Genomic DNA, 16,677 nt, shown 5'->3' on the forward strand with positions numbered 1-16,677 from the left:
AAGTAATGAGAGGCTTGCAACAAAGAACTGATGGTCTTGGAAGAAGCATGGATGGCAGCAATGCTAGGGTTTATGCAATTACTGATTTGAAGCAATCCATTCATCCTGCACGCTTAATGAAGGAAGGGTTTAGCAAAAAACCAGTTACATAAATGCATCACTGAAAACTACTAGTCATGTAGATTTTCTAATTTTCAGAACTTTGGCATTGCAAGTTTAGTATTGCAAGCTTGAAACATGGCTTTTAGTGTGCAGCTGTATATATTTGTATATTATGACACAGATGGGCACACACACACATACAGGTATGTGCACACATATACTTCAATACATTGGGCTACAAGATGACATATGTTTAAAGCTAAAATCAGTTTCTATGCATTGTATAAGAGAGTTTAAGAAAGTTCATATACATTCCAAGACTTGTGGTTCTCCAAAATGGTGTGCCCTTACAGAAAATGAAGGGTTTAAAACTGAACAAAAATCCTTCTAGGAGGGGTTTGGAGCTACAGCTGCAACTCATCCTTTTTCCCCAATACGTAAAGAAACCAAATGTTTTTTAACTTGCCTTGTCACAAGGTTTGTGTCCATAGATATTCCTGGAACTGAATTCCTGCTGAAGTGACACTTTCACTCAAATGGGCTGCAGAACCTGGGCCTAAGTATTTAACTTCGTAGTCATTCATCTAGAACAGTTTTAATGTTTGCAGTGGTAACCATTGGGAAAAGATACTGATCATGTACTTAAAACCAGCTGGATTTAAAGCCCACACCCAGAGAACCACTTGCTGTAAGCCCACAGCTACACCCAAGCAGGTCCCAGCCATTCCACTTATGCTTTATAATAATCATCAGTATATTCAGAAATAAAGCTTACCAACATAAAGTGTATGGGTCTGTTGCTTGATAAGCAAAAAAAATTGTTTGCAATTAATTCTATGAAATACAATACATTTAATTTCCCAGGGCATATGCCCTTTCTTGAGTTTAAGGGTTTTTAAAGACAGTAAAAAAGAGAGCTTTGGCCATTTGCCCAAGATTTCTAACCATCCTGAAGCCCAGTGAGAAGAGTGGCTACTTGATATCTCAAAGTCCCACTCTAAAGGTCACATAATCATATGCAGATCACTTCATTAGCACAGGCAGTTGGTTTGTAATTACTGTTTTGGGTAATCCTGCAGTGGTACAGCTGATGCATCCCTATAGCATCAGTCCACATAAGCAGGAGGCATCTGTGTAGCACAAATGCAGCAGATCCTGTTGGAAACAGGAGATTGCAATTATGTTGCTCTTCCCCGTGGATTGCTGATGTAGTTTCCACAGTTTCCCTCACTGGTGCAGGTTTTACAAAGTCATCCTGGCTATAATACTGCAGAAGGCCCATATTTAATCGGGAGCCTGAGTAACACAGGGGCTCCACACACCCTTATGACCCTATCTTTGCAATGTGCGCAAAGGAAAATGTTTTACATTTGTGTGCGTTTGATCCCAGGGCTGACCATTTGCTGTTTCCACTGCTGTCTCGCCTGTTCTGTGTCACAGTAGCAGCAGTCAGCACGGACAGTTTTGTTCAGATGCCTTGTTGTGTTTTACTGCACAATGCATAAAATGTAACCTGATAACGCACAAAAGGGATTTGGCATCTTTGCTTTGTAGTGCGAACTGTGTTATTGTTATGGGCCATCCAAAATGTGAGTCAGCCTGTGGGGATACGGCAGTACAACACACCAAGCAGCCAGAGCTGGTGTGGGCTGAAGCAGCTTGGTTCAGCTCTGCCTGCAGATGTGCTGCTCTCCCTGCAGATGTGCTCTCCTGCTGGTGCTGGCTGCGACTCTTGCCTTTCACTTGTCCTCCTCTTTCAGAAGGACAAGCCATTCAGAAATGGCATTTGTGCTGCTTTCAGAACGACATATACCCTGTTGTACAGCAATTGGTTAAAGTTATGTGGCATGTGGTTTCATTCAGCTGATTTGGACTGTGCTGCAAAAGTCAGGCACACCCTGGCCTGACGGGAATCACGAATCCCCTTCTCAGCCAAAGACGCTCAAGCAAACATAAAACAGACTGGGAACCAAAAGGCCAATGGACTCTTCCTTTCAAAGCTCCCGAGACCCTTAATCCCCACGTATCCTTTTTCCAGATGCCCGATTGAAGCCCAAGTGATCGAACCCCAATTAGCAGAGGGAGGGGAACGTCCAAGCACTGAGATCAGGATGCCTGTTCGTGTCACACATGAAGTCATTCACATGGAAACAGCGAGTCAGGATCTTAAGAGCCCCTTGAACTGATATATCTACAGAAAGCAGAAGGGACAAGGCCAGCAAGAAAGCCCAGAGAAAAGCTGGTTGCACAGACAGACCAAAGGAGGAAGAAACGGAGAGGTTTTAAGAGAGAAGCTGGTTTGAAAGTGTCTCGACTTGGGGAGGTCTGGTCCGCTGGGGCTTCAGGACAGCTGTGGCGAATCTGGTGGAGTGTGTTTAACATGGACATTGTTTTACCAGTGGGACCCTATGTTGCAATGCTATTCTCTTTAGAACAGTTAAAAACGCCAGAAAAATAAGATTTTTACGGTGACATTTCTCAGGCAATTTCCCATGTCCTCAGAACGCGGCTGGAGACTGGACACCGGGTAGAGCCCATTTCCTCCGGCATCGCAGGGGGCATGGCTCATCTTACGTCAGGAAGCAGTGACTCTCCCCTGCTCCCATGGGGACAGGGCCCACGTCTGGGTCTCACCAGAAATACACTCTGTAGGACGGCCTTTCTGACCTTTGCACAGTGAGGTTTTCCAGGGACATTACTCCGTAAGATGTGATCCCAACATTGACTCAACAGTGGATGCTCATCTGGGATTCAGTCACTCAATAGCAATGTTTAAGTCACATTTACTTGGAAAACAGGCAGGAGAGAGATGAAGGAAACAGCTGACTACAAACACAGTTGCTATATCTCCACTTACCTGACCTGTGAAGTCCTGGGCTAACTGGGACACTTCTGTGACTGACAGCCCTGCACCTTCACCACACAGTCCCAGCGATGCCCATGAGCATTGCCAGGCAGGTGGTGCAGCCGGGACCCCCAGCAGGGCTGTTCCAATGGTGCAGGTGGGCAACACATGGGACTTCAAGCCTGGTGTCAGGGAACAGCCACACAGCCACTCAGCCCTCCTACCTGCCCCCTGCCCCTGCGCACGCAGGAGAGGACACCGAGCAAGACACACCAAAATTCATCGAAATGAAGACACGGCACAGAATTTTTAAATAATTTTATAATTTCCTGATGAACTTAGTCTGTGAATAAAAAAAGAAGAAAAAAAAATGAACAAAGTGTTTATATTATCAAGGCAAAGTTGAATATAACACATTTTCTTTGCAATTTCATTATTCTGTCAGTAACATGACTCCAGCAATAAAACACATACAAGTTGAAGGCAGCGTGCGCACTTGCATCACAGACATCAATGTCTCCCGCTGCTGTTATTTCAAAAAGGAATTCAAGTACACTAGATCCCATCCCCAAAGCCTGTCTGCCCCTCTGCTAAAGTGCAACATGTCTCTTCCAAAGCAAATGAGGGATCTGACTCTGTGGAGTGGATGGAGCAACCCACAGGTTTTTTTAACCCCACAAATGATTTGTGAACCATGTGTGGCTCTCCTCATTTACTGACTTGGAGGGAAACGGCAGATTTAGTTTAGTGGGCTTGGAGCAGCATGTTGAGCTAGCACAGAAATTATTCCCCTGTTTGTGGTCCCGTTTGATTCAACCTCTTTCAGCATCTGAACAGATAAAGGCCTCTGCCACTAAAGCATCCCCAGATACACTGTAATGAGTGTGTCAGTAAGGGCCAAATGCAGCTGCCCCTGGGCAGGCAGGGAGGACAGAGACTTGGCCATGTCCACGGAGAGCTGGGAAGATGGGGTGGATTAAAGAAGCGATGTCTACCTGTAAAATCTGGCTCAAATTTGGCTTTTAGAGAACCACATTTTATAACAAATACGAGTACACATGACTGACAGAACCATTTGTTGCCAGTTTCCAAATGGAAAAACAATGTTTTGAACAAAAAACCCCACCAAAACACCGAGAACCTAAGTGGAAATATCTATTAAAAGCAAAACTGATTGGCTTGATTTTCAAGATCCAAACTAGAAGTGCAAAGCGGGGACAAACAGCGTATGATAAATTTGATATAATACATTCATTTAATGAAATTCTTTACCTAGTCTCATAGGTAAAGCGATTTGTGTGGGGTTTTTTGCTTATGTTACATGCCAGTTTAGCCTCATGTTGTTCCTCTGAAGCACTGCAAGCTGTTGATGCAACCGCAGCAGAAGGTGGCTGCTAGTCTTTTCCTGTACCACAACCCGCTGAGCTGTGTGACCAATACTGGACACAAAGAAATAAAACTTTAATAATGGAACTACACACAACTACCTGCACCAGCCGATCTGCACTTGCATGTGTCCCTGGTATTGACCAGTGTGACTGAGAAGACAGGGAAAATTTGGCCAAAGCATTTGGCCCATTTACATCAGTGGTTCCTGTCTTAAGGGACACCTGGTGTTGATAACTGTGACCAGAGAAGATTGATTTCCAAAATACTGTGTCATTCTGCCCATTTCTGTATTATACATGTACAGTATAAACCTGGGAAAGCAGGAATTTATACAGGGTTTGTAACATTTCCTAAGAGGCCAAACTGCCTTGGACCTCAAAAGCCCATGAAAGGCAACTGTTTATAAGCCCACAAATCCTTTTCCATACAATCCCGAGAGGAGGAGTCATGGCTTTGTTGCGCCTTTACTTGAATTCCTTTTGATGAAATTTATTTTTATATATTTTTTAAAACACATCTTTTTCAGTTCTACTACTATCTTTTTTAATCCGACGACAGACACACATCGTTGGTAACTGCCCCAGCCTTAGGACCACACAGACAATATCGACAAGCAGAAAACAAAACAGGAAAAAAACACCCCTGAAAAAGTCAGGAGAGATACTGATGACGGGGTTACAGCACTCACCACACACACTGGAAAAAGTCAGGATTTCTGTGTTTATGCTTTTGACACTAAAAAGTTTTGAAAGAGTTTTTCTTTTTTTTTTTTTCTTTTTTTAAAAATAGTCAACAGACACAGCCATTTTGTTCAGAAGGATCTGCTGTTGTGTAAGGTTCCTTCCATTTATGTGGAAAAAACAATTAAAAAAATTATTTCGTTTAAACCCCCCCCCCCCCCCCAACACTCCTTTTCCTCGCCGTGCTGACAAGAGGGGCTGGCAGAGCTGGCCTCGCCAGGCGCGATGCCCCACGACGCCCCGTGCCCAGCCCTCCCCACCCCGCCGGCTTCGCTGGGGCAGTGTTAGTTATCCGCAGCCTTCTGCGCCCTCTCCAGCTCCCCTTTCAGTGCAGGTGTTGAGCTGAGTAAAGGCTTCCTTTAAATATCAGACGCCTTGATTGTACTATTTCCCTTTTACATTTCATCGCAGTCATTTGAGGAATACATGTGTTACTTACGTAGTGAAATTTTTGCTTTAAAATGGTATCAGTGCGTGACTGCTCTACATCCTTTGTAAAGATCCCACCAGTGGAAACGATTGGCAATTAGTACAGCAGTGGGGACTTAACCCTGTCAACCTTTATCAGATGTCAAAATTTCCCAACAAATGGAGCACTAGCAGCAGAATGGGTGGGAATTACAGGGCAAAAGAAAAGAGGTTCCCCTTTTGCTTCAAAAACCAAGGTTATGTCTACGAGATTTATGACATAACTGCTCCCTTGTGCAAAATACTGAGAGCCCCAAAGTACCAGAAAATTTGCTAGAGAAGGGATATTCCAGCCATGCAACCAGAAACGGCACACAGAGTTTTGTGCATCACGTCAGACCTTCACCTTCTGTCCCCCTGACTTGGCAAAAATCAGATACTCCAAAGAGGGTTTGGCATTTTCTAGAGGGAAAACTGGTTAGAGGCAGTCAAAATGAGAGAGAACACTAGAAGCTTAGAGCTTCATTTGGGAGCATGCCAGGCAATTCTTCTTCCAATCACAAACAGTGTTCATGCCCTCGCCCTGCAATTTTAGTGTTGTAACATCCTTTTAGTGTTTTACATGAGGCTGGATTCAGAGGAAAATATATACTTGAACTCATGGATATCATGAACAAGCGTGGTTGGGGTGTCAGCTTTTACACTGTACATGGGCTTCAGGCTTCAGTTGGTTTTTAGCCCAAACCCAGCTAAAATGATCTATTTAATTTTCTACAGACAGCTCCTTAAGTCCTTACATCTTTCAGTTTCTCTACAGATGACAGCTTGAAAGAAAAAACTTTCACAGCTCCCATGGCAAACAGAACTTCATTCACCAGGAGAAGAAAAAGCAAGTTTCCCCGGGCTCTCTGGGAAGGGCCCCTGATTTCCGAGAGCTGCTGCATTGCAGGACCACTGTGCTAGGAAACTGCATCTGCCTGGCCGCTGACACTCGGGTATAAGGTTTTAAAAGAGCAGTGGTGGGTCAGGTGACTGGATGAGCATCGCAGTACGTGCACAGATACAGCCCTTCTGCCATGTGTCTGATAAACAATTTCATGATGGGTTACGATAGCAAAATGCCTTTGTTGCCCTAAGGCCCATGGTGCGGCACTCCATACAAGCAAAAAGAAAAAGCTTTCACTGGTCGCATTCAGCATTACGCTGTGGCCAGCAGCACCTCCCAAATCTCATAGTTCCTCCAGCTATTCACCACGACAAGATCTCGGTCAACACAGGATCAGCGATATTGCCTGCAATAGTTCAATGGAGATCAAGTCGGATCAAGCCTGTTCCTAAATGAGATCTGCTCTCTCCCTGAAAGCACTTTATTGAGGTCTAAGATCGATGTTTAAGATGGGAAGCCTAGAAGACCTAGAAGATAACAGCAGTTAACGAGAAAAATTGCAAAGGCCCAACAATCCAGATGGGAGGAACAGCAGGTGTGTGGCCGGGAGATAAAAGACCAAATGGCCAGCGTGAAAACTAGCCAGGCTTCACAAATCCTCTCGGGGAAGAGGCCGGGAGATGTGTAAACAGGGAGATTCACCTGGCTGCTGACGCATGGATGCTGCACATGCTGTCATGACAGCACCGTGTCTTTGGCTGGGGCATTTTCCACTCTAGAAACGCAGCCACAGGCTGAGTTAAAGACACAGAAGAACCAGCACTTTCCTGCCCGGTGTGGGCAATGCAGTAAACCAAGGGAACTGAAGTGATAGCCTGAAGTGGCCACTCCTCGTTCCCATCCCCTCCCCCTGCCTGCAGCAGAAACGCTATCAAGGAGCATCTCAGTGAGAGGTTTACAAGCAGGAGTCATTTGAACCATCGATAAGGGGAATTCCACAGCTTCTCACAGAGGAGGGATTGTTTTACAGCAGGGAACCAGGGCAGCTGGAGATTTGACCATATAAGTTAATGAGATAGTCAGGAGTGGTGGCAGTGGTGTGATGATGTTAGGCTGATGGCTCTGATGCTTTTACAGGTGGCATTAAATTCCTTGAGTGAGTAATTAGGGGTGATGAAGAAAAAGCAAGAGGAAAGATTTCAAAACAACAGCTCCTATCGAAATGTGCTGACTCAAATAATGGGACCAAAGGGGTGGTTCTGGGGTGAGGCACGGCTCAGTGGTACGTACAGTCACTGTCTACGCGCCTTCCGGCGTTCCCCCCTTGCACACATTCGGGTTCCCATTACTCTCCTCATCCATGACAAAAAAAGCTTCAGGCACAGACTGCTACCACAGCAAGAACTAAAGCTACATTTCCTGATTTGCAAAGCACTGGCAGTTCAAAACATGGAAAAGGCGTGAGTCACCTCTCCTTTGGAGACGTACATATTTCTTCCTAGTGATTGCCACGGTTATGGGTCTAGTTCATTCGGCTGAATCATTATGGTAGAATGAATTGGGATGTGATTTTTTTAAAAATCAGATCATTTCCAACAGTCTACAGGTATTTAAGGTTTCAGTTTTACCCAATTTTCAGTGCTTGTTTGAAAAGAAGATGGTACATCTTCCCTTAAACTTTTGCTGATTTCCCTTCTATTGGAAGCAATTTGTCACTTCTAAAGATAAAAATAAGGCATGAAAGACCTACAGGGGAGCTGTGCTACAGATTTGAAAGGTGTAAGAAATGCAGTTTTCCTGAAAGTGCTTGGAACATTTTCCTTAGCATAACAGTTTAGTGACTGAGCTCAAAATGTAGTAAGTCACTGCAGGCTCTGAATGGGAGGTTTACTGAGAGAATTCATAATTAGCTAGTGACTAGAAAACTAAGTTTTCTTCCACTGCTGTGTTGATATTTGGTCTCCTTTCACCCTCCCCTCACTCTCTTAAGTAATATGAGAAAGCTGAAGGGGAACAACTCCTTTAAGGAGCACATGGGGACGTGTTAAAGGGTTCTGTCCTGCAGATGCCCCCAGACACACATAACCAATGGTAGCCAGGAAAAAACGTGTCTCCCCATTAATGCATAGTCCAAGAACGAACACCCAAGTCCTACTCATAAAATAGGACTCTGACTTTCTACCACAATGACAAACTGACCTGCTATTTCAGGTCATACTACCTATCAGCAGGGGCTTTAACGAGTGTCAAAGATGGATGGGAATGAGACTAAGGCCTCTCATATACATGTAAGAATTGCACTGGTTTAACTAAAGCTGTGATTTTATACCTATCAACTCAGCTGGGTGCCAACTCCAGCAGAGATGCTCTCTTTATAAGAATGGGTTATTGCTCTCAACTCAAATTCATTCTTCGTCAACCTAAGCTAAACCAAAATAAATTAAATTATCATTATAGTAAGAACTATATTACTGATTTACCTAACAGCTTTAAAATCACACTTTCAAGCTAAATGATGCAATTTTTTCATTTACAAAATGGCTAAGACTACTCTGGTGGCAGCTAGTGTTCACGAAGCTATGGCTTGAAAAGTTGGCAATGGACAAGCTACACAAGTTAAAGCTGGGAGCTGACCTGTTGACCACACCTGCTCGAAGGGAGAGAGCTCTCTATAAAAATGAGAAACAGAACTATGATGAGAAACCTCAGCTAAAAAGTCCAAGAAACCAACAGATGAAAACAGTTACCTGAAAAAATGCTCCACTCAGCACTTCAGAGTCAGATCAGTGAATAATAAAAATCAAAGTAAACAGAAAGTACCAGTATGCCTACCTTGTTTCCCAGCTGCTAGATGAAGCGACAAACAGGAAGAAATAGGGAAACTTTCCCCTCTCTCTGTTATTTAAGAACGTAAGAAACATTGAGACAGGTAGCAAGACCTGAGCTAGCTAGCTGATGCTGGCCAGGCATAAGCCATAATCAGAGCACACTCAAGTTTGGTTTTAGCACTATGAAATTCAGGATTTCAGCTTTGGGAGGGGAGGCGGGGAGAGAGAAAAAAGCAATAAATGAATGAAAGGCAAGGGCTACCCTACTGCAACCTCGTGGAGAACTAATGCTGCTTGTGTTCAGTGGATCCCCTCTTCTTTGCTCAGTAGACTCGGAAGAGCTCTGCTTAGCTGTATCCAAATGTCACCACCAACAAAGTCAATAGGGAATTGGATTCTTAAGTAAAAGGCAGTGAGAAAATGAATGAAAACGTGACTGATTAATCATAGTCTGGAAGAACCTAGAGAGCATCTAGTTTTTAGAGGTTTTTTTTTTTGCTTTTGTTTTCTTTGTAAAAGGTGCACCAGAAGTTTCTATTCCATTTTTTGTCTTTCACATTCCTCTCCCCTCTCATGGCTCCTTGGACTGACTGGGCTTGGCCACTGGTGGGCTGCTCCGGTGGGGCTAGTGGCCGAGGTCATGATGACTCCTCAAGTGCATTGACGACTTGCTCCAGGATGTCCGGGCAGTGATCTGCTATCTGCTGTAAGATGGCATTGGCAAACTCCTGCAGCTCTGCACTTTCCTTCTCGCCCTTTTCTAACTCATCACGAAGCTGCAAGAAACACACAGAGACATGGTCATTCTTTGCTATTAAACGTGTTCACTGTGTAACAAAGTCTGCCCTGCAGGCTCTGCGCTAAGATAAACCACCACTTTTTGAAAGGGAGTTTGCAGAGGTGAAACATGCTGGGCAGTTCCACGATCAGCATCTTCCCTTGGTGATTCCCTCACCAGAAACTGAATGCTCTCCTCTCTCTTTATTTCACTTCTTCATTCTACATGACCAGGCTTGTGACCTTCCCAGTCAAGGCCATGTCTACATGGGAAAACAAACTGGCTTACCTACTTCTGCATAAGTTGTTCTATGACAAATATAAGAAAAACTTCTTCTGTAGAATGCTTTTCTGAAAGCAACTGTATTCCAGAAGCGATATAGCATTTTGCCAGTATGTTGACTACTTTGACCTTTATTCATGAACAACAGGATGTTTCATAGGTCATTACTTCAGAATTATCTCCTATACAAAATCAGTAGGAATGTTATATAATTATACATAATACACCCAGTGAACCAGAATTCTGATTTTTCTGTGGAATTATTAATTTTCAGAAACTGTGCTTCCTAACTCAGTCGTAAGATGACTATACACCATTATGGTGGAACCTACACAATTTTTGTTTACTAACTCTGCATTTCCTGTTGGATCATTCTTTGGTTAGATTACTACAATCGTCTCAGAACAGGACATGGAACTTCAAAACTTTATCTTATTCACTCTGTCTACAGTCTATTAACTGTTTTTCCAACAAGTGTTACAAACCATGCCATGCAACATTTTGGAGTGTATGTGAACATAGTCTTTAGGTCCAAGCCTAATGCCATTGCCAGAATTAGGGGCCCACTGAGTCTTAATGAAGACCAGGAAACATCTGCCTTCAGTAACCTGTTTATTCGTCCAGCAACTGATAAAGTCCATGCTAGCCTGTGAACTGTGCAGAATCTCAAGTAAGGCTGTAATTTGTGCAAACATTTTAGGGATTACTGTACTCACAGTGGTCTAAAGAACTACAGAACAAGAAGAAGCAGCATCTCTTACTAGACAGATGACATAGCTGCACAGATTGGATAAGCTTTCAAGCAGATAACTCTTTCACATACTATATAATCAAAAAACACTTTCTGTTTTTCCAATGATACGATTTTCTTCAAATAAATTATATTCCCTATGAATATGACAAGCATATCTGTAGCACGTACATACGCTTAGATGGATTCTGAAGTTTATTGCAAGCTTCTGCATCCAAAGTTCTTTGTCACTGTGAGCAGCTGTAGCAACTAGCTTATCTACACTCGAACCTTCTTTTAAATTTGGTTTTTTTTCCAGTATTATGTCAGTCCTGTAACATTTCTCATTCTTAAGTGATTAATATTTTTATTGGAACTCTACTGTGTTGATATATGATATGGAAAGAATGTCAAATTGGCATTTTTTGTCCCTGAAGAGATAACTGGTCATCACTATACACATTTCTTGATCTGTATTTCGTACTTCTGTAACACTACTCGTTGTAGATTTTAAAAAGAGAGAACTGTCAGGCAGCTGGACAACAGGGATTATTTCACCACTGTAAGAGCACAGCACAGTGGGAAAGGTTATACTTCTACAATCAGAATTCTAATCAGATACAACAGTATGTCTCTGTTTAGTGATGGCATCAAGCAAAGCATAGGAGATTGTTACTGCAAGAAATACTGTGCAAAACCAAACAGCCCAAAAATCACTAAAGAATAAATATAAATGCTTTTTAAGGAAGTTATGGTACAGACTTTGTAGACAAAAGTGAGAGAAAGGAAATTAAAAGGGTAAGCCTGCTACACTATTCCCTTTACTAGGCAGGGTAGCATATAGTAAATTATTTGGGCTTTGCGTGCTGAATGTTAGTTTAATGTGTTCTTATGTGCTTTGTTCCTACTGGCTGCCATACTCACAGAACAGCTATACGAATCTGAGAGGGGCTCATGCCAAGAATCACAATACAAAAGCAACCTGATCCTGCTCTGCGGAGTGACATGAGCCGGGGAAGTGGGGAAAACGAGAGGGAGGGGAGCACTCCAGGCTCTGTAAGGGCTCTCGGGGGAGAAGGGGGGGAATTCAACAGTAACCCATAATGGTTCAGGAACAGCACGCTGTGGATAGGCGATTAGCCTGGTTCCAACAGCCTAGCAGAGTTATTAGTTGGAAACTTGCAATGGATGGATAAGCCTAAAGCAGGACTGAAAGAGTCAGCACAGCCAGCTAGGAGAAGTGCTGGATTAAAAACCAGGAGAGTGGGTTTCAGGGACTACTTCTGACTCTCCGGTTGCTCAGCCTAGCGAAACCCCAGCGGTTCAGGCAGCCTGCAAAGCCCCTAACCGCAGGTACATTCACAGGACCGGTTTAAGCATTGAATCCTGAGGCAGGGCTGCCTGGCTTCTCGGGCCAGCGCAAAGACTTCACGGTGCCGTTCATCAGAAGGGTGGGAGGTCGTGGAGGCCGGGAGAGACAGCACAGCAAGTAACAGGAGAAGTAGCCAACGATGTCATTCTGCTTTTCTTCATCCGGCTCCTGCAAGGGGCCTCGCTCCCGGCCCAGAGGAGAACCAGGAGAGGGCAGTGTTAGCAGGGAAAGCAGGGCACGGCTCCCTGCCGGCCCGGCACCACCACCTGCCCGGCCAGCGTCCCTCCAACAGCATCCCTCCTCCCGGCCTTCCAGCCAAATGCTCCAGCTGAAGCTCCAGGAAAGGACAAAGCAATTAAATAATCCCACATAGAAGCAGCTCAAAGAGATTAATCTTCAAAACTGAAAGGAGGTTGGTGGACGAGGGAGAATCCTGCAGGATGTTGTCTTCAGCAGGGCAGTAATGCAAAGTCGGTGATGTCCCAGTTTCTCGCTGCACTAGTCAGCATTTATGTATTTATAAGATTCCTTATAAAATCAAGGTAAGCCCAACAAAATAAGCCCATGCCAAAGCTAAAATAAATCACATGCAATCAAAGAAAAGTAGCCAACTTAACCAGATGAAGACAACATTTCCAAGAAATAAGTTTTTGACCATCAAGAGCCCAAAACGAGACAGCTCTGAATGCTGAAGGCCAGCAGTGCTTTGCAAATTAGTGCAGACAGAAAGTCTACACAGCTGGCTGGCAGATGTCTGTGATGAAATGTCTGAAAAAAGTAGCAATGATAGCCTTGTGTTGAGTTTGCTAGCTTCAGAACATCTAGGTTTAATAATGTGATTTCTACTTAAACAAAGACATCTTAATTGACTATGTGGCTGGTTGCAGCATTTCTGTATCATGTATGTCATCTCCGTTCACGTCATTCCTTTCAGAAACAGCTGTGACCAGCATACGTCACTCCTCATTCAGACAAGCTCCTTAATGGGGAACATCCCGTTCACCATGGTTTAACTTGATTCACCTAGATGTTCGGCAGTCCAAATTTTAGGGAAGTTTCTTCAAAAGTATTACTATCAATTCTGCTCCTGGTTTCCTGTATTTTCTTCTTCTGAATGTAAATGAAAATGGTGTTATCTTCCCTGTGCTGTTTTTATAAAAAAATAGAGGAGTTTTAACAGTCCTTTTTTTGTTGGCACTTTCAGCTGGAGGATATGAGGAGATTCACGCACTTGCCTCATAGAAATGACCAAAAAAGAGAAGGCAAGGCCAGATATATTTGCCTAGCTGATGACAAGTAAAAGCAGACAGCTCAGAAAGTAAAGGACAGTAAGGACCTCAGAAGTGCTTCATAGTATTCATACTTTATCTTTCGAAAGAAGAACAGAAAGGACCTTCAGCATCTCAGGGGAATGGAAGCTTGCAGATAACCTGCAGTAGATTCAGACACCTTTCAACACTGCTGCCTTCCTTCCTGGGTTTAGAGTAAGTCACGATAGAAATACTTTTCCATTTATAGTTAAACTCCATCAGTGAAAAAAATCTCAAGTGGTTCACCATGAAGGTAGCTGGCATTGTGCTTCTCTAGTCCAAGATATTCTAGAACTTATTTAAAGATTAATTGATGTTCAGAGGGAAGATAACTTCATTGTTAATAGGATGCTATGGTTTTATATGCACACTAGGTGAACTGTGGTGCTGTTCCACAGAACCTTTGTGGCCTTTGCTTATGCCATAATGTAAACAAGGAAATATTAAGCTAAGATCCTTTAAAATTTTATTTAAATGGAGGAGGCTTACCCCCCAAAGTGTTATTTTCCTGTCATTAACAATTCCACAAAAACAGTGATGAAAAAAGGCAAACAAAAATAAAGTAGTGTTTAATCTCAGGCTATGGACAGTAAAACTGAAAAAAGAATATGAGAGCAGCACCAAAAAAAAAAGAAGTTAACTGCGGGACTTCTACAAGGCTACAACACTGGGATCTGGAATTACATTTTTACAAAGTTTAGGGGTTTCTGGATCAGGCTATGGTTAATCTGAAAAATACATTTAGTAACACAAATAAGCATCAAAAAATTTAATCTGATTTAATCTTAACCTTTGTTTTGTCTCAAGTTAAACTACACTGTATCTCAGGCAAATGGTTAAGAGCTTTTGCATCTTCCCAGACCAAGCAGCGTAAATGTGCGTGTTTGAAGTAGTGACAGCCAATTACATACAAACCTTTATTTCTAATTACAGACTTATAAAAGGTCCAAAAGAAAGGGTTAGGAATATGGAAATCCCAGTCTGCCAAGCTTCAAACAAACAAAAATTATGTAGACCCTTAAATAGTTTTGCTCTATTTGGAAATTTTTGGGTTTATGTTAGCTTTTCCAAAATATTTAAAAACATATGCATTTAAAAATTAAAGTAAAATTTCAGATTAAACATTCTGTCTTGTCTTTTAAAATAATGCAAACTTTAAAAATATTTTAAAATATATTCAAATGCATTTGGATAAATTTTACAGCCACTTTTGAAAAAACCCTGAAAAAAATTGTTGAGGGCTCTTGCACCATGTATTTGAAATAACTGCACATGGGATTTACCTGGCATTCCTGAGCACCTCTAAGCTTTGTGAATAGCAGAAATATTATTATTTCTTTGGTAATGAATGAACTTCAGAATTATATAAATGAGAGTAAGGAACAAAGTAAATGCCAGTAAGTTGTACTTTGCATTTGAATGGAGATATTTTCCTGCAAATCCTGCACTTGCAGATAATATGTCCATCCTCCAGCAATACCAGCAGTCATTTCAGTCAGAGGACGGTTTTCTGTTCATGTAAATTGTGGTGTACATTATACAATGAAAATTCATGCTGCTATAGTGTATGAAAGTTGTTATACTGTGGCTAAGCAGAACAAATAATAATCGCTTGCTGTAACACAGGGCTACCTGCTAGGGCCAGGCCCCACTGACCTAAGCATGCATAATAATGACAAACCCCACAACCCTAATCCATACCAACCCACAATTCTGCACCTGAAAGGGACTGTGAAAAGAGTCAGGCAGCTACTTCTTCTGGTTTCAGCCGCAATGCATTAACCAAGGTGTTAGTTTACTCTCTCGAAGCTGGACTGCTAGATGCTGCCAGAATTACTCTGATGCACACCTCATGCTGGGCTTGTACGTTGCCCTTTGCTTTCTCTGCTGATGTACCAAACCTCTGCGTCCCCACAGGGACTCTGCCCGTTCAGTCAAGGCAGTACCCCATTGCCACAAACACAGGGAAAATTCACCTGTCTGCAAGGCAAATCTTAAATACCTCCCTTACATGTCCTAGCTGATGAGTTTCAAAACTTTTAAACTGTTGGGACAGAGAGTAGGCAGGCAGCTGTGGTTTTGTACCTGCACAGCACAAAACAGAGAAGAAAGGCCAGCGCAGGAAGTACTTCAATGACGTGATGAAGTTACACGCATCCAGTTATTTCAAGATCAGAGCTGGAGCCCTGTCTACTCTTTCCACATTACTTACTTCTCTTCAAGAGAAATTTCTGTTAGTTTTCTTTATTACGAAGTCATGGAGAATCCTGTTAGTGCTGAAATTGCTGTCAGATATTCCAGGAAAGAAACTTCCATGGAATATTTTGGTAATAACTCAGGTTGGTACACCATCTGTTTGTAGGAACTGCTTGAAATGAGACATATCACACACACAAAATCCACTTGACCATGTCCTGAAAGCCATGTTTTCCCCTTTATATCGCTTTTCAAGTTAGGAATAGTTAGTATTACGGATTGATACTATACATTTTAATTAAAATTAGCAATTCCATGCACAAATAATAATAGATAGTTGCATTATGGATATGGTCAATTTATGGATAATGTTTGTGACCTCATCCAGTATTTAAAAACTATGACACTGATCCTAAGTTCTCATCTTCACCCAAAACATTAATTTAATATAAAAGTTTGATAAATTGTAATAATTTTAGAGAGTCCCTATATCCATTACTGTCTCAACTAAACTCAGGAAATACATTTGCACACGAAGGATATAAATTGTTGCAATTGTTACTTCTAATTTCTAACAGAGACCAGAAGTGGGCTGTTTAACTTTAAATACATTATGCATTCCCGTAAGATTACAAATTAAAAATAAATGACATAAATCAGGTGGGGAAGATAACAAGCTAATGGAAGAGCAGTCAGAGAAGGAAGACAGGGTAAACTCTGAAGTAATAGAGTAATTTAGAATGACTAAATGCAAAACATGGCAGAGAATTTCTTTACAGAAACTAAATGAGTAATTTCGCATAGATGATAC

The 16,677-nt window shown here is 42.4% G+C and overlaps 1 protein-coding gene across 7 annotated transcripts in view; it reads right to left on the bottom strand.

Annotated features, from left to right (window-relative positions):
- Positions 1–3,250: 3,250 nt before the first annotated feature.
- Positions 3,251–16,677, bottom strand: part of ERC1 (ELKS/RAB6-interacting/CAST family member 1) — a 302,544-nt gene continuing 289,117 nt past the window's right edge. For all 7 annotated transcript variants that reach the window (XM_080393515.1, XM_080393513.1, XM_080393510.1 and 4 more), the window contains one exon: positions 3,251–9,974. In XM_080393515.1, coding sequence (XP_080249641.1) covers positions 9,837–9,974 — 138 coding nt within the window. In that variant the 3' untranslated portion in view covers positions 3,251–9,836. The remainder of the gene's footprint in view (positions 9,975–16,677) is intronic.

The sequence above is a fragment of the Falco punctatus genome (assembly GCF_963210335.1).
Source record: "Falco punctatus genome assembly, chromosome: 6".
NCBI lineage: Eukaryota > Metazoa > Chordata > Aves > Falconiformes > Falconidae > Falco > Falco punctatus.